This window comes from Chiloscyllium plagiosum, unplaced genomic scaffold (assembly GCF_037043375.1).
Source record: "Chiloscyllium plagiosum isolate Xiang-an unplaced genomic scaffold, Cpla_swu_hap1 HiC_scaffold_22, whole genome shotgun sequence".
NCBI classification, from domain to species: Eukaryota; Metazoa; Chordata; class Chondrichthyes; order Orectolobiformes; family Hemiscylliidae; genus Chiloscyllium; species Chiloscyllium plagiosum.
The window spans coordinates 30,390,334-30,409,476 of NW_028270160.1; the positions used below are offsets into that span (position 1 = coordinate 30,390,334).

The following is a 19,143-nucleotide window of genomic DNA, read 5'->3' on the forward strand; positions in this document are numbered from 1 at the left end:
CAGTGATTCTCCCAGTGACTCTTCTGTGATTCTGTGTTACAGCGAGAAGCTGGTTGGAGTGGAACTGATCAGAAGGAGCACTCAAGTTTCTTTTTCCTTCTGACAAGTTTACATAAGACAGATCACTATGACGTTATGTTTCATTGATATAACACCTATCGTGTGTGACAGATATCAGTTGCATATTACTCACCTGGAACAATGATGCCTCTTAAATGAATTTGTTAGAAATACTTTATTAGTTATTATCACTTATAAAGCTGATATCTGACATATGCACTCTTACAATAAGCGCAAACACTGTTACTTACTGAATCTCACCAAAACCCAACCTTATTCTTTCATTGGAATCCATGAATATATACCAGGTACATTTTGCATTGTTTGGATAGTTTCGTGGATAATTGGGGCTGGCAAAAGATCCATTACCATGGCCAAGGTTTCCTCCACATTGTGCACCTGGGAACAATGATGATATGGGTAAATGAGTAGCATAAAACAGTCAGTATTACAGTCGTCATATTTCTGTCTCCACTCTTCAGAAGTATTTGCCCCCTTCATTCTTGTACAATTTGATGAGGAACACACCTCACCTGACTAGCTGATATTTGACAGAGGGGCTTGAGAAATAGAACATTGCAGCAAAGTCTGCACTTCAGCAGTGCCAGCAGGGTCATTAGATGGAGATCAGAATGTGAAATCCTCATTGGCTTTCATCTGCTGTCTAGAATTGCTGAATGATTTATTAGATTTTATGGAGCAATAATCAGACAGGCTAATATTTGGGGACCAGCATCAACAAGTCATGCCCCTCCAGTATTGGCAGGTTTTTCCTTTGCTGAGGAATCACATCTGAGTGGGAATGTTCCATTGAGATATCAAGTTACTGAAGAACTTAAATTTTTCTATTTGTATCTTGGCCAAACTTAAACAAAAATGGGATTGATTTTATACTGGTCAAGAGAGGTTGTTTACAGTAGAAAATGAGTTAGATTTCAATTTAAAAAAATGCAAATTTGATAAAATGTGTCAAATATGAACATTGCAGATGCATGCTCATCCATTCTTATCATTTGTTTTGCTTCCTCATTCATTCCCCATGGTTTTCTTTTTGCTTCCATTATTCAAATCCGTTTTCTCATTATCAATTGCAATATTGATGAAGTTGCTGACATATGAACCAAGTAGAATTGTACAACATTTACAATTGTCAATTCATCATTGTTTAATGATGTTGAAACTGTACTTCATGTCATTTGGTGTGTTGAGCAGCTGACCAACACTTAGTGTTCAGGCTCACACACAAAGATAGGCCATTTAGTTAAAGTAGCAATAGTAACACACATTGCATTTTAAACCGCTAGTTTCAGGAAAGAAATATAATGTGTGCCCATGCAAAGTTATGTGTCACAGTTTGTATCCAATATACATTTCAGGGACATGCCTCATCTGATCATCACCGTATCATAGCATGTGACCTGATGGTCTAAGGATCTCTGTCATCATCCTGCTGAGTCCTCATTTTTGCAGAATGTAGAACCTTTCCTCCAATGTGTCAGTTTACAGGAGCCCAGGCAGGTGCACAGCATGCAGGTCGAGTATCAGAGCAGGGTCAGAACAAGCAGGAGCCGAATCGCAGGCAGGGTCCTGGAGCAGGATCAGAACAAATCATGAGCCGAATCACGGGCTGTGTCCCGGAGCAGGATCAGTGAGAGCATAGGCTGAATCGCAAGCGGAGTCCCAGTGCAGGATTAGAGAAAGCATTGGCCGAAATGTGAAACGTGTCACAGAGCAGGATCAGAGAGAGCATGTTCCCAATTGCGGACCATGTCCTGGAGCAGGATAGAGCTAACATGGGCCGAATCATGGGCTGTGTCCCGGTGCAGGATCAGAGAGAGCATGGGCTGAATCACGGGCGGAGTCCTGGTGCAGGATTAGAGAAAGCACATTCTGAATCACGGACCATGTACTGGAGCAGGATCAGAGAGAACATAGGCCGAATCACAGGCCGAGGCCCAGAGCAGGATCAGAGAAAGCACGGGCCGAATCACAGGCCGAGTCCCGGAGCAGGATCAGGGAGAGCATGGGCTGAATCACAGGTGGAGTCCCAGAGCAGGATTAGAGATAACACGGACCGAATCGCAGACTGTGTCCTGGAGCAGGATCAGAGATAGCACGGGCCGAATCACAAGCCGAGTCCCAGAGCAGGATATGGGAAAGCACGGGTCGAATTTCAGGCAGGATTGCGTAGCAGGATCAAGGAGAGCACGGGCCAAATCACAGGCTGGATCCTGGAGCAGGAACTGGGAGAGCACGGGCTGAATCACGGGCCGAGTCCCAGAGCAGGATCAAGGAGAGCACGGGCTGAATCACAGACTGTGTCCCAGAGCAGGAACTGGGAGATCATGGCCTGAATCACAGACTATGTCCTGGAGCAGGATCAGAGGTAGCATGGGCCGAATCAAGGGCCACCCCAGAGCAGGATCAGGGAGAGCATGGGCTGAATCGCAGGCCGGATCTTGGACAGGGATCAGAAGAGCACAAGCTGAATCACGGGCCAGGTCCTGGAATAGGATCAGGGAGAGCATGGGCCGAATCGCAGACCGTATCCTGGAATGGGATCAGAAGAGCATAGGCCGAATCATGGGCCGAGTCCCAGAGTAGGATCAGAGAGAGCACGGGCCGAATCACAGACCGCGTCCCTGAGCAGGATCAGAGAGAGCACAGGCCGAAATGTGGGACATGTCCCTGAGCAGGATCAGAGAGAGTATGAGCTGAATCGCAGCCTGAGTCCTAGATTGGGAGCTGAGTGTGTATGGTCTGCTCTGAAATCAGCACGAGTTCTGGACAGAGGTCAGCGCGTGGAGGGATTATAACCTCATGTTCTGAAGCCCCCAGTGGGCACAGACTCATGTTGAGACTCGAACTTGAGGACTTTTAGTTACTTTCGATTATCATTTTGGACTTTTAAAGCTCTGTATCCCAATGTTAATCATTTTTTATATATTTCAATTCTGTGACAACACTTGAAATATCTGTACTAAGGTGGCATCAGGAGGCGACATTACAAACTTTTCACTGCACTCCTTCGAGTGCACGTGACAATAAAGGCTATTCTATTCTATTCTTAGCCTAAGCCTAAAACAGAAATGTCTCTGATTGGAATGTGGATATGTAGATACCAGGAGGTGTGATAAAAACCTATTGAATCTTTCAGTGGCACATTACCTTTCATAATTTTTATGTTATGAAAGGTGACACAAGCACCACTCCATCAGGTAGGACTACAGGCTAAAGGTAAAAGCCCAGCATCAAATCTACAGCAAATTTTGAGGGTAGAATTGACCAGGGTTGGCTACGTTGGGCAGATACGTATCACATATCACAAAAAAGAGAATGTTATAAGGTGCAGATTACAACAAACAAGGTCACTTCGTGTCCTGTGTAAACTATAACATTGTACATTTTTCATAATGTGGGTAGAAAAATAGCTAATGTGGCCAATTGGGATCTGCAGACCATAGACAAATAGGGAAACTCAAAATGTGAAACTATTTAGATTTAGTTTTTAATATGAAGATTACTCAGATTGCTGGAAAATATAATGGGGAAAGGCAGAATATCTTAGGATCTTCAAGGGGACAGACCCACCTTAATGGATCTTCCACTCGTCTTCATTACAAAGTCTACCTTATGTAACACATACCTGATTGTTTCATTCAACAGACTACCTCTCATTTCAGTCATATTGTCTTACCAAGATAAGAGTCTCTTTATGTTAGACTCATGTGAGGCCTTCCTCTACCAGTATAAACCAAGTGGTCCTTGTAGGCCCAGACAAAATATAGGAGGGTGGCAGAAAACTACCCAACTACAGGCAATAGTGGTTGGCATTGCCTGTTCAGACTTCACAGAGATCAACAGTGAGACTCATATAATGTTCTGCTGTTCTATAAGCCCTGCTGTTCTCTTGCTTTTTCCACAAGTCAGAATATTTGGGTCACATGGTGTCATATGTCAATTAACTGAATGGAAACTAAAGTGACCAAAATCTGGAAACTGGAGTGCAGATACACAGAGTAGTTGGTCAGATTGGAGAATGATTGAAAATTTTGCTTCGTAAGGATAATAATATATTATTGATTTGGACTTAGAAACAAATAGAACATCATCAAAGTTTACAGATGATGCCACTAAGACCATAAGATCATAAGACATAGGAGTGGAAGTAAGGCCATTCGGCCCATCGAGTCCACTCCGCCATTTAATCATGGCTAATGGGCATTTCAACTCCACTTACCAGCATTCTCCCCGTAGCCCTTAATTCCTTGTGACATCAAGAATTTATCAATCTCGGCCTTGAAACCATTTAGCATCCCGGCCTCCACTGCACTCCGCGGCAATGAATTCCACAGGCCTACCACTCTCTGGCTGAAGAAATGTCTCCGCATTTCTGTTCTGAATTTACCCCCTCTAATTCTAAGACTGTGCCCAAGGATCCTAGTCTTCTCGCCTAATGGAAACAATTTCTTAGCGTCCACCCTTTCCAAGCCATGTATTATCTTGTAAGTTTCTATTAGATCTCCATTTAACCTTCTAAACTCCAATGAATACAATCCCAGGATCCTCAGCCGTTCCTCATATGTTAGACCTACCATTCCAGGGATCATCCGTGTGAATCTCCGCTGGACACGCTCCAGTGCCAGTATGTCCCTCCTGAGGTGTGGAGTCCAAAACTGGACACAGTACTCCAAATGGGGCCTAGCCAGAGCTTTATAAAGGCTCAGTAGCAAATTGCTGCTTTTATATTCCAACCCTCTTGAGATAAATGACAACATTGCATTCGCTTTCTTAATCACGGATTCAACCTGCATGTTTACCTTTAGAGAATCCTCGACTAGCACTCCCAGATCCCTTTGTACTTTGGCTTTATGAATTTTCTCACTGTTTAGAAAGTAGTCCATGCTTGTATTCTTTTTTCCAAAGTGCAAGACCTCGCATTTGCTCACGTTGAATTTCATCAGCCATTTCCTGGACCACTCTCCAAAACTATCTAGATCCTTCTGCAGCCTCCCCACTTCCTCAGTACTACCTGCCTGTCCACCTAACTTTGTATCATTGGCAAACTTCACTAGAATGCCCCCAGTCCCTTCATCCAGATCATTAATATATAACGTGAACAGCTGCGGCCCCAACACTGAATCCTGCGGGACACCGCTTGTCACCAGCTGCCATTCCGAAAAAGAACCTTTTATCCCAACTCTCTGCCTTCTGTCAGACAGCCAATCCTCAATCCATGCCAGTAGCTCACCTCGAACACCATGGGCCCTCACCTTACTCAGCAGCCTCCCATGTGGCACCTTATCAAAGGCCTTTTGGAAGTCTAGATAGACCACATCCACTGGGTTTCCCTGGTCTAACCTACTTGTCACCTCTTCAAAGAATTCTAACAGGTTTGTCAGGCACGACCTCCCCTTACTAAATCCATGTTGACTTGTTCTAATCCAACCCTGCTCTTCCAAGAATTTAGAAACCTCATCCTTAACGATGGATTCTAGAATTTTACCAACAACTGAGGTTAGGCTAATTGGCCTATAATTTTCCATCTTTTGTTTTGATCCTTTCTTGAACAAGGGGGTTACAACAGCGATCTTCCAATCATCCGGGACTTTCCCTGACTCCAGTGACTTTTGAAAGATCTCAACCAACGCCTCCGCTATTTCCTCAGCCACCTCCCTCAGAACTCTAGGATGTAGCCCATTGGGGCCAGGAGATATGTCAATTTTAAGACCTTTTAGCTTTTCTAGCACTACCTCTTTTGTAATCGCAACCATACTCAACTCAACCGCCTGACTCCCTTTAATTTTTGGGATTATACCCATGTCTTCCACTGTGAAGACTGACGCAAAGTACTTATTACATTCTCCAGCCATTTCCTCATCTCCAATCACTAGCCTTCCAGCATCAGTTTGAAGTGGCCCAATGTCTACTTTTGCCTGTTGTTTGTTTCTTATGTATTGAAAGAAACTTTTACTATGATTTCTAATATTACTGACTAGCCTACCTTCATATTTGATCCTAAGACATGTCTAAATAAGACATTTAAAAAACCTGTAGATCTGGCAGTTAAGTGGCGAGTGAATTTTAACCTACATGAATCTGGTGATGCACTTCTGTTTAAAAAGTAAACATTACTTACATATGAGTTTGTAAAAAAAAACACAGAACAAGCTAGAAAATGCAAGAGATCTAGACTTGCAGGTCAACAAGTGATTAAAAATGGCATCTCATCAACAAAACTATACAAAACGCTAATAGTGTGCTGGGATTTAATTTAAGAAATTTGTTTCAACAACAGTGAAGATATGTATAGGACTGCAGCGAAATCACGGAGAAGGTATTGTTCTAAGACCTGTTCTCATGCTATGGGAAATACATGGGAGTACTGGAAAAAGTGCAAAATTGATTGACAGGGATGGTACAAGAACTCAGAGGTTATAACTAAAAGAATGATTGAACAGATTAGGGTATATTTTCTTTTGAACAAAAATACACAAAGACCTCACAGTGGGTCAAATAACTGCACTGAAGCCAGTATCCTGTAACCAAGTCACCCTTTATTTACACAAGCACAGTACATGGATTCTGACCATTTGCACAGTGCCAGCTCCCAGATGGAAGAGATTCTCTGATACTCCTGTTTATATCTGTCAGCCCTGGCTTCCTGATTGGGGCTGTTAACCTGGGCCAATCAGGGGATTCATACTCCATGAGATCCACCTGACCAACTTTGTTCCAATCACTACATCACTGCAGAGGGTAAATGTGAGAAATTCCAAAAATAGAGCTCAAAATGCAAGCTAGTTGCTTACAAGTGTGGCATTAGAAACGCATGTACTCAGAGAGTAGAACAAATTGCCATAGGAAAAGATTGAGGCACACATCTTTGACGGTTTCAACAGAAATATAGATCACTCATTGGAAGTACACAAAATAGAAATGCACACTAAAAGACTGAGATATGGTGGATGGAAAGGGAAAAATCTCACGTAGACAGTAAATACTAAAACAAGTGAGTAATTCCTACATTGCATTTCTTTAGAGTAACATCATAACGTGAAGCTTAACAAATGAAAATCTTAGCAAATCTCACATAGCAAAATCTACTCTTACTATTTTAATGCAGACTACACTGATCAAGAGAAATGGTTTGTTACTTACTTTCACCTGGAGACACCTCACTGTAATGAACAATAAAGCCAGGACCAGTATTATGAGAATCAGATTGAAAATAAACTGTCATAGTGTTGGATGACGATGTAAATTCATGGTTTGATCCAGTACATATTGTGGCAAGTGCGGGAGACTTTATTGAAGGCCCATCATATATTGTAACATTATCATTTGAACAACGTGGTGAAACTTCCAACCTGCAGAAAGAATGTATTTCACACTTCATTTTCTTCATTAACAATTCACTTTATAAATTATGCATTATATTTCTGATACCTGTTCCAAAATCAAGAATGCATGAACAAGGATTGACCATTCAGTCCTTCAGCCCAAACCTTTCCACAAATCAAACTCATTTTGCTTTACTGTCAATGCTTCAAAATTTGTTTGAAGATATGAGGGAGAAATGAGAGAAGATGGGATGCTTCTCTATAAAGCAAGGTGGTATAAGAGACCTTTTTGACTGAGATACTCAAAATCCTGAAGAGTTTTAATGATTAACTGGATGAGAAACTATTCCAAGAAGGATCAGCAATAAGAGGTAGCATATTTTAAAATAACTGGCAAAAGAACTTGAAGCTTAAAAATGTGTTGCTGGAAATGTGCAGCAGGTCAGACAGTATCAAAGGAACAGGAGAATCGACGTTTTGGGCATAAGCCCTTCTTCTCCTGTTCCTTTGATGCTGCCTGACCTGCTGCGCTTTTCCGGCAACACATTTTTAAGCTCTGATCTCCAGCATCTGCAGTCCTCACTTTCTCCTAAAAGAACTTGAAGTGCAATGAGAAAAAAATATTTCATAGGACAAATTGTTACAATTTGGAATGCATGGCCTGAAAGGAAGATGGGTGAAGATTTGACAAACTTTTCAAAATGATGCTGCATAAACATTTGAAAGAGAATAATTTGAAGGGTTAGGGTAAGCGTACTAGAGTGAGACTAAATGGATAGTTCTTTAAAAGAGCTAGTGAAATGTGAAGTAGGTTTTCTTCAGTGTTGTAGGGCACCAAACCTGTAATATACTGCTCTGCAGGGCATGTAGGTTCAGTGTCAGTTAACACAGAATAGGCAAATCAGGCAGTGTCTAACGATGGTTTGATGTCAACCCTGTATTTTCAACCTTGCTGCTCTAGCTCAGCCCCACCTCTGAACATGTGCTCTATATGGATTCTCCCCACTGGGGCTATTCAAAAGCATCTTCAATTGCTCCTGGGTTAATCACTATTTGATATTAACTGGATGTGCCTGGATATGTAGAAGCTCTTGGTAGTTTCCACAAATGTTTGATGCTGAAAAGGAGTTGACCTCAACTTCACATGTTCCTGTCAGACCATGTGCTCTAAATCTGGCTGTTGAAGCAACTATTCATTTAACAACTACAATAGGAAATGCAGTAGAAGCAGCAGAAAAGAGAATAAACTACTCACTAATGGAGGAGAATGATGGAGGCAAGGGCTCTCAGTCACAGAATGTATCCAGCCAGCATCTTGCATTTACATTTATGATACCTCAATCTAAGCCAGGAAAGTCTACGCATCAAGTCCATTTATACTGGCGGTGCTCATGGAAATTTCCCATAACTTGTAGACAGACTTGCAATCTCAGATCAGGGCAAAGGCAATACTGCCAATGCTTGGGAAGAAGACTGTTACAATAAGTTTTTTGTAAGAAAGGACACCCATAACTTCTCCCAACTTGTTTTCCACAATTATGCTGAGGAGGGGAAGGAAGTGCTTTATATATCAAAAGAGAGAGGTTCATTGTTTTCTCATTGACCAGAGAGATACAGTGTGGCTTAGTCAGGTTAGTGAGCTTCTCTGGGACTTTGGCAACTTTACTCCAAAATACATAGAGCCATTGACTGCACAAACGTCTCTTTGAGGGTATTTTATTGAAATGCAAAGATGGAATGCAACTGCAAAATGTTCCTTTCCCTGAACGTGCAGTTAGCGTATGACAATGCTTACTATCCTGGCAGCATTCATGATGCAATTACTCTGCACCACTCCACTATTCCTCAGACTACATTTAGTCTGGGCCTTATTTCACATGACTGCATCCATGACTGTAGACATGTAATTTTTACATAACCACTCGTTAGGTGAAATGTACTATATGGCCTCTGCCAAAAAAGTAAACTTCTGTTTTTAGTTAGAGTGGGATAGCTCTTCTAATATAGTATTAATATGTTAATTGCACAGTGATATCTTGAAGAAACAATCGATTTCTTGTGAATAGAAATTGTGCAATTGTCTTATGTGTAACTATTGTGTCACATAAGGTATGTAACATTTTCAAGTTTTGGAGATTTTGTTTTGCTTTTCCTACTGGTGCATTAAAATTTATCTTGCTAGTGTACTTTGCGACTTTATGCTTCTTATACGCATTATCATGATCACTAGGCATGTTCATCACAGGTTCAATGATGAACATGCCTTGATTAATATAACTTGTGTAGCATCCTTTTCAGATGCAAGTAACAACAGATTAGTAGTCAAGCATTTGGCTTAAACAGGTAAAGTTAGTTTACTATGACTTATGACTGAAAGTTTCTTAGAGATAAAAAGATGAATCACTAACAAGGAACTACAGATATCAAGATTAAAAGAAAAAGTAATAAGGCAGAAGAGCACTGGAGAAAGTCTCAGTAAGGCTCTGTGAAATGCCATTGGAGCTTTTTGCTTGAGCTCCTTGTAATTGAAGCAAAAAGATTAGAAATTCGAATCAGATCTGGCAGCTGCAGTGGTTTCTGAAGTTGAACAGTTTCACAATCAGAAAGCAGATTTGGGGACAGAAAGAAGATTCCTGTCTTCTGGATTGGTAGACATGGCATTTTTAGTTGCTCAGTTACTTTACATCATCCTACTAGCTGTTTCATGATGTCTCTCTCTATCTCTCTCTCTTTCCTCCTGTCTTGAGACACGTTTCTTTGGGATGATACAAGACAAAATGTCTCTGTCTAAAAGCAGCTTATATTTTTGAATCATTGTTCATTGTTACTGAGTGGCCTATGCAAAAAAAACCAAAAAAAATAAAATGCATTGGCTGAGGAAGTAACAAAGAGGATTGATGAGGGCAGAGTGGTAGATGTGATCTATATGGACTTCAGTAAGACATTTGATAAGGTTCCCCATGGGAGACTGACTAGCAATGTTAGATCTCACAGAAAACAGGGAGAACTAGCCATTTGGATACAGAACCTGCTGAAATGTAGAAGGCAGAGGGTGGTGGTGGAGGGTTGTTTTTCAGACTGAAGACCTGTGACTAGTGGAGTGCCACAAGGATCGGTGTTGGGTCCTGTACTTTATGTCATTTACATAAATGATTTGGATGCGAGCACAAGAGGTACAGTTAGTAAGTTTGCAAATGACACCAAAATTGGAGGTGTAGTGGACAGCGAAGAGGGTTACCTCAGATTACAACAGGATCTTGACCAGATGGGACAATGGGCTGAGAAGTGGCAGATGGAGTTTAATTCAGATAAAGCAAATCTTAGCAAGGCTTATACACTTAATGGTAAGGTAGGGAGTGTTGTTGAACAAAGAGGCCTTGGAGTGGAAGTTTATAACTCCTTGAAAGTGGAGTTGCAGGTAGATAGGATAGTGAAGAAGGTGTTTGGTATGTTTTCCTTTATTAGTCAGAGTATTGAGTATAGGAGTTGGGAGGTCATGTTGCGGCTGTACAGAACATTGGTTAGGCCACTGTTGGAATATTACGTGCAATTCTGGTCTCCTTCCTATTGCAAAGATGTTGTGAAACTTGAAAGGGTTCAGAAAAGATTTACAAGGATGTTGCCAGGGTTGGAGGATTTGAACTATTGGGAGAGGCTGAACAGGATGATGCTGTTTTCCCTGGAGCGTCGGAGGTTGAGGGGTGAACTTATAGAGGGTTATAAAATTATGAGGGGCATAGATAGGGTAAATAGGCAAAGTCTTTTTCCTGGGGTTGGGGAGTCCAGAACTAGAGGGCAGAGGTTTAGGGTGAGAGGGGAAAGATATAAAAGAGACCTACGGGGCAACTTTTTCACACAGAGGGTGGTATGTGTATGGAATAAACTGCTAAAGGAAGTGGTGGAGGCTAGTACAATTGCAACATTTAAGAGGCATTTGGATGGGTATATGAATAGGATGGGTTTGGAGGAATATGGGCCTGGTGCTGGCAGGTGGGACTAGATTGGGTTGGGATATCTGGTCGGCATGGACGGGTTGGACCGAAGGGTCTGTTTTCATGCTGTACATCTCTACGACTCTATCTATGTCTCTAAGACAACTCATTCCTCATCTGTGCTTTTTAGCTTTTGTTCTGGAAAATGTCCAATCTGCATTAATGTCATCGTAAATCATTGAGGAACTTTGTTAACCCTTGGATGAAAGGTTTTTTTTTAATGTTTGTGTTTGATTCTCTTTAGTATTGAATTTTGGCAGCAATGTTGTTTGTTTTCTTATCCAGTTATACATTGTCATTAGGAACGCAGCAACAGGTTGAAGAGGATGAGCCAGAAGGGAGGAGGTAACAAACAAATCTCTTTCTTTGGCAAGCTGTTCTGATCATCCATTTGGACATGGCTCCACCTTATATTAACCAAAATCCCCATTCTCCAACATTCCATCTTTGTCCATTCCCTCTGTCACTGATCTGTCATGACTACAATCCTGAAATAAAGTCTCCTAACTGAAACAAAGAAAACTCAAGTGCCATGTTATAGAGAGCACAACAAGCTGTGAGTATCTGACCAAATTAAGAACTAGATTCACATCTTCAGTGGCTCATTCAAAGGCAAATATGAGGAGCAAATGTCTTTCATCTTCAATGGTTTGAACCCTGCCATTGACCATGGCCCCAGTCAAGCCTGCTCAGATGCTCGCAACTACAGCCTGTCCCCACCAGTTATGTCTTGCCACCTCTGGAGAGGGGCCACCTAGTCCTGCAACAAAGAAAGAAGAGGATCAGTGAGTGAAGTCTTTGAGTAACATATCTGACATTGATAAATAGCTGGCAGCGTTTACAAACTGAGATGTGAGGTTTGCAGCAAATCTGTGAGGGTGATGTCTGTTGTTGAATAATAGCTATGAATTGTACCTAACAGAAAATTGCAGAAGGGTAGTGAACAGGGTATCCACTGCATTGAGCAGGGTGTGAGGCTAGTGGTTCACTTGTGGAGGAGATAATATTTGATCATGAATTCCCTCACCTTGGCCATTCTTTATAAGGTTATCAAACTTTTTCTGCCACCACATCTGATCTACAGAGTGGCATTGCAGGTGTTGACAACACTGCTGTCTACTTCCAATGCATTCTTAGTGTCCACCTAATGGGTTTACAAGCTCCTTTGGAAAAAGAGTTCATAGTTCATGTCCACCTCCTGTACAGAGGCCACTAGTGAAGCAACCAAGCCCCCTGGTGTATACTTTCAGCCCTATTACACCATTTTCACTGCTTTTACATTCCAATCATTTTCCAGTTCCTGTAGCTACTACAGCTAGGATGCACTATTTGTTTAAGTAATGTAGGATACCTGTAAGTGGTACTAGCTTGCTTTGAGTTAACCCACTGCTAATATGTGCAGCCAATCAGCTGACTCAGAATCAGAAGCATCAGGATCACACTCAGAAGTGTCACTCAAGTATATTATTTTCCACCCTGTTCAATTTATACAAGGCCAATTACCATGACGGTAATTTTTAATCCACATAACATCTCTCCTGTGTAGTAGATATCAGCTTAGAACTGCTTCCCTGGAGTAATGATACCCCTTAAGTGAACCCAATGGACATTATACTTATTGCAATGAGAAAATGGAACACTGTTACTTACTGAATCTCAGTAAAATGCAACCTTATTCTATCGTTGTTATCAATCAATATATACCAGATACATTTTGCATTATTTGGATAGTGCTGTGGATAATTGGGGCTGGCAAAAGATCCATCATCATCATCCAATCTTCCTCCACATTGTGTATCTTGTAACAATGATAAAATGACTAAAGTTATAATCAGAAAATAAGCAGGTTTTTGATCTTCAACATTTCTGCCTCAACTCGTCCTGAGAAATTTCCCCTTTAGCTCTGGTATAATCTGATGAGCAATGAACCTCACCTTTATAGCTAATACCTTATATTGAATTTGACATTGCCCTGCTAAGTTTGACTTTGTTCTTTTCTAACATCCACACTCTGCAGTCTCAGAAGGTTCATTGGATGGAGATTGAGAGAGGAAATCCTAATTGGTTTTCATCTAATGCCTCAAAAGAATGAATCGTTTCATAGTTCCTATGAAATATTAATGGATTACGTCCATTATTACGCAAAACAAATAACAAGGGGTATGCCTCTGTGGCATCCAATTCCATTGTGAATAGCATCATAAATGAGCAGGCATTTTTCACATAGACATCAGATTACAAAGAACTTGAAACTTGTGTTTGTATTTTTCCTTCAATTAAATAAAAAATCCATCTTATTTGAGCCAGAGGAGGTCTGTTTATAATGAAGTATGAATGAGGTTTCAATTTCAGAAAATCTGAGGAACACAATATAATTAGATTAGATTACATTACATTACAGTGTGGAAACAGGCCCTTCGGCCCAACACGTCCACACCGACCCGCCGAAGCGTAACCCACCCATACCCCTACATTTACCCCTTACCTAACACAACGGGTAATTTAGTATGGCCAATTCACCTGACCCTGCACATCTTTGGACTGTGGGAGGAAACAGGAGCACCCAGAGGAAACCGACGCAGACACGGGGAGAACGTGCAAACAGTCAGTCGCCTGAGGCGGGAATTGAACTCGGGCCTCTGGCGCTGTGAGGCTGCAGTGCTAACCACTGTGCCACCATGCCGCCCACAAATAATGCTAAACGGTTCTCCCTGGCTTATTTTTCTTATTTATATTTGTAACATTTACAGCATCACCAGCAAAAGAATTAGTGATATTTACATATAAACCAAATCTTCTTTGTTTAATTGTGATGAAATTGTACTCTGTGTGGTTCATTGCCTTGAGCAGCAGTGGGATATTCATTGTTCAGCCTCACAGACAAAGAGAGGCCACTTAGTCAAAGTAGCAAAATATTTACACAGCATCAAATCAAAAATCATTAAGTTTGGAAAATCCCACCTGCAATTGCCAAATTTCAGGACCGGTAGCTAGTACAAACATGACAGGCTGAATGGCCTCCTTGTGTACTGTAAAATTCTATTCTATGGTTGCCTCCACCACATCCAGAGCCATTAATGCATCTCAGAAGCTTCACTAATTTCAATTTTATGAGAAGCAGAACGAAAAGTTACCAATGTAGCTGTGTCCCTTGCTTGGTTCAAGTCTTAAATGAAATATTTTAAGTCGTGAAATTGATATAAACTCAAGTGTTGCAAATGTTACAATGGTGTAACAGCTTGTCATTTTAATGGAATTCTGAATCAACTTCATCCTCATTTAAACTTCCATTGGTTTCTGTTATTTATTGCATTTGTTTGTTCTTATATGTGTGTTACATGTTGGAATTCTTGTAGCCTGATTATATAACCTGAATGTCAATTTGAAATGTAAGTAAAAATGCAACTCTGCTTGTGGGTTGCAAACATGTTTTTTCAGTAAATGAGTATTATTATTATTATTATATGTTTATGAGCAATCTGTTATTGTTATCACACACATCTGGAACACGTGGGATTTGAACCTCAGCCTTTGATTCCAGCAGTAGGACCACTACCACTCTGCCACAGGATCCATTATTATTATGATACCTATTGACTAGTGTTGAACAGGCAGGATTTGAACTCAATGAACTTGATTATTTTAATTAAAAAGTTAATGGAAGGCAGAAGGCTGTCCTGTTCAAAGTCTTCCAGGTTACCGAGGAGTTTGGTGGATTAGGCATGGAGAAAAGAAGTCTTGATTTGTCGGGAATCCTAAACTTATGGTTTATCAATACAGGATAGTTGGTAATATACTCATTAGGGAATTAAGGCAGAATTCAGTGGACAGAAAACTCTCTGGAGAAATAAGACATAATTACAAATCGCAAGATTCTAAAAGGCTGAGTCTGTTTAAATAATCTGATAGAGGTCTTTGAAGAGGTGAACACATTAAGTGTCACATATTTGGCTTTTCAAACACTTTCAAGAGAGTACCATCTTAGACACATGTCAAAGTTTAGGACATGTTTAGTCAAGTGAATATTGGCTGTATAGAAGCCAATTTGTGCAATTAACAGAAAGATAAGAGTGGATGTGCTGGGTAGATGGTTTGACTGAAGAAAGATTAAAAGCAATGTTCAATGAACATCAGTGCTGTGACCATTGTTATTCATGATTCATACAAATGATTTGGGCTTTGAAAAATATTGCAAATGTCAGCATTTACAATGATACCAGTGAAAAAGACATTAGAAAACTTATAGACTAGCTAGTTAAGTGACAAATATATCTAACATAGATAAATAGGGTGATATACTTAAATTTTAAAAGAAGAAAATGTAATTCAAACAAAATTCAAACTTAATCAAGTAAAAGATATTGAATGGACTAGCAAAGCGAAGAGCACAGGATAATAAAACAGCATCACGTGAAGGCAACAAAACAATTAAAAAGGCATGCAGAACTCTGGGATTTATTTCTAGGATGCATAATTTAGAAGGAGTGAAGCTATGGACCATGAGGAGGCCATATCATATGTACTGTGCACTTGCTCTGTTCTCCACATTACAAAATCTACAAAGAATCATATCTTTATCATGTTATTAACATTATTTTCTTACTCTTTTTATATAAAAAGCACTCATCAAGGGAAGTAATTTAACAATTACCTGCAACCATAGATATCTCGTGGTAATGTGCGGTAAAGCCAGAACCAGTATTATGGGAATCGGATTGAAAATAAACAGTCATTTTGTTGGACGAGGACATAAATTTGAGGTTTGATCCAATACATATTGTGGAGAGTGCAGGAGAATGTATTGAAGGCCCATCATATATTGTTACATAATCATTTGAGCAACGTGGGGAAACTTCCAGCCTGCAGAGACAGAATGTATTTTACACTTTGTTTCTTTCAATAATAATTTATGTTGTAAATGTAGAACCATGCATAGAATGTCTATTAAAAAAAAATGAAGCATGAAAGAATGATTGTCATCCGTCCAAATTCAGTCATTCAGTCCCAAGCAATCCATAAATCAGATACCATTTGTTTTATGCAAATATTACATAACTTACTTGAAAATCTGTAAGAGAGATAAGTGAAATCTGGGCTTGGTTTATTTAAAGCAGAGTGGTGTAAAGCAATATTTCGTGGACATGCTTAAAAATCATAAGGGTCTTTGATGGACTAAATAATGAGAAATTTTCTCAAAGCATCCAGAACCAGAGGAAACATATTTTAAGGAACCTGAGGTGGGAGGAGGAAAATGTGTTGCATAGGACAAGTTGTTACAATCTGAATGCATTGCCTGAAAGGATGGTGGGAATAAATTCAATAATAACTTCCAAAAGACTGTTACTTAAACATTTGAAAGGGAATTATTTGAAGAACTATGGAGCAAGTGTAATACATTGAGTTTAATTGGGTGGTTCTTTCAAAAAGCTAGCAGACCCATCTGGCGAAATAAAGTTATTCAATGTTGTCTCAGGATCTCAGTGGATGTTAATGTTGGACTTGTCAGATTCCAGACTGAAAACTGGCCTGACAAATCATAAGTTAAATTTTTGCAGTTGTTTAGCAAGGTGCCTTATTTTGAACATCTTCACATGAGACTGTCAATGTTCTTTACAAAAGCACACACATTTGATACACTGAAGCAGAAAAAATATAACATTTATAAAACAGTTTAGAAATATCTTAACATTAACAGCAAAATAGAATTTCAATCTTTTATTACAAGCAATAACCTTCACAGATACTCAGTCCCAGTGACGTGACACTTTTGTTGTAACAAATGAACTTCTTATTTAACTGATTCTTTCCAGTTCTGAGAATATAGATTTCTAAATATTATAGATACGAAGAATTATGAGAACTGTGCAGGGAAATGGTATTGTGGTAAACGATCAGACATGATATAGTTGAATATCGGAGCAAGATTAAACAGCTGAATAGCTTAGTCACACTCCTACTTCCAATAGTCCCACGTAAAGCTGATTTGATACCAATCTTGTTGCTCCAGCTACGTAATACAAATGTAGTCTGTACATGCATTCCATATTATTCCCCTACCAACACCATTTGAAGGGATGACCAATCTTTCTCAGATTAACTGCTAATTGATTTTTACTGGAACCAACTATAGAAGTACTTGGTGCTTTGCAAATTTATTTAAAGTTGTTGAAGTTGACAAGAGGTATGGTTCCACATGAAAAATGACTTCAAGGGTCTTATTCAAATATTTGCTGCCGTTTATGAGTGTGGTAATGGACATCTATCCACTTTGACCAGTAACTTCAGAAGGAAATGTAGCAGACGTAGCGCAAAGGAGAACAACTGCTCACAGACAAAGGAGGAGGGCTTTCAGTAGGAGAACATATCCAGCCAGCAACTTCCAGGTGCTTTTTTGCTCACCTCAACCTAAGCCAAGAACAATGGAGTGTGCATTAACTCTATTTTTAAAAAGAAGATGCCTATGGAAATCTGCCAGCTCTTGAACACAAACTTGTAATCATAAAGCAGGACAAGGAGAATATTTCAAATTAGGGATTCTCTACTGAACTAAAGGGACAGTTGACTTAATACATGGCTCATGACTTCTTTGTGGAACCAAAGCATATGCAATTACATGTATATACGGGAGCCTTATTGGCACATTGAACAGATCACTGAGATGCTTGAGCTTCAGGTCAATTGGACTTTTAAAAACTGGTTGATTATAGTGCAGGAAAGGCATGTTCCTGTGCAAATGAAGGACAGGAATGGCAGGATTTGTGAACCTTGGATGACAGGGGAAATTATCAGCTTAATCAAAACAAAAAGGAGGCATACCTAAGGTCTAGGCAGCTAGATCTTAAGTCCTTGAAGAATATAGACAAAGTCTGAAGAAACTCAAACAGGGAGTTTGGAGGGATAAAACAGCCATGAAATGTGATTTGTTGGCCAGTAGGGTTAAGGAGAATTCCAAGGTATTTTATACATACATTAGGAGCAAGAGGGTAGCTAGAGAAAGGATAAAGGAGTGAGGCTATGTGTGAAGCCAGAGGAAATGGATGAGATCCTTATTGAGTATCTTATATCAATATTCACCAAAGAGAGGGACATAAGGGATTTTGAGGTTAACAAAATGTGTGTGAATACTCTTGGGAAGGTCCACATAATGAAGGAGGAAACTTTGAATGTCTTGAAATGCATTAAGGTATACAAGTCCCCAGGGCCAGATGGGATTTATCCAAGGATACTGCAGGAGGCAAGGAAGGAAATAGTTGGGGCTTTAACAGATATCTTTGCAACTACTCAGGTGTGGTTCCAGAGGACTGGAGAAAGGCAAAAGTTGCTCCTTTGTTTAAGAAGGGTAAAAGATAAAATCCAAGTAATTACAGGTCAGTGAGCCTGACGTCAGTGGTGGGGAAGCTTTTCAAGATGATGCTGAGAAAGAGGATTTTTTCACATTTGGAAGTGAATTGATTTATTAGTAAGGCAGCAGGAAGGCTTGTGCAAGAAGGTCATGTCTCACCAACGTGATTGTGTTTTTGAAGAGATGAGAAGAATGATTGATGAGGGAAGGGCAGTGGATGTGGTCTCCATGGACTTTTGTAAGGCATTTAATAAAATACCTTTTGGCAGGCTTGTACAAAAGGTCGAGTCTTAAGGGATCCAGAGTGTGCTGGCTAGATAGATACATGTCAGATAACCATGATGGTCATGTTTAATTGATATAGCTTCTGTGGGATCAGTTCAGAATTACTCACCTGTAGCATTGA

General features: G+C 40.1%; 1 protein-coding gene across 1 annotated transcript in view; it reads right to left on the reverse strand.

The window, feature by feature from the left end:
• The window catches only part of LOC122561394 (cubilin-like), a 129,728-nt gene that overhangs the window by 57,224 nt on the left and 53,361 nt on the right, over positions 1–19,143 (reverse strand). The window contains exons 14-17 of the mRNA XM_087999264.1: positions 16,047–16,255; positions 13,046–13,193; positions 7,222–7,430; positions 312–459 (exon numbers count right to left, since the gene is read on the reverse strand). Of these exons, the coding sequence (XP_087855390.1) occupies positions 312–459; positions 7,222–7,430; positions 13,046–13,193; positions 16,047–16,255 (714 nt within the window). The remainder of the gene's footprint in view (positions 1–311; positions 460–7,221; positions 7,431–13,045; positions 13,194–16,046; positions 16,256–19,143) is intronic.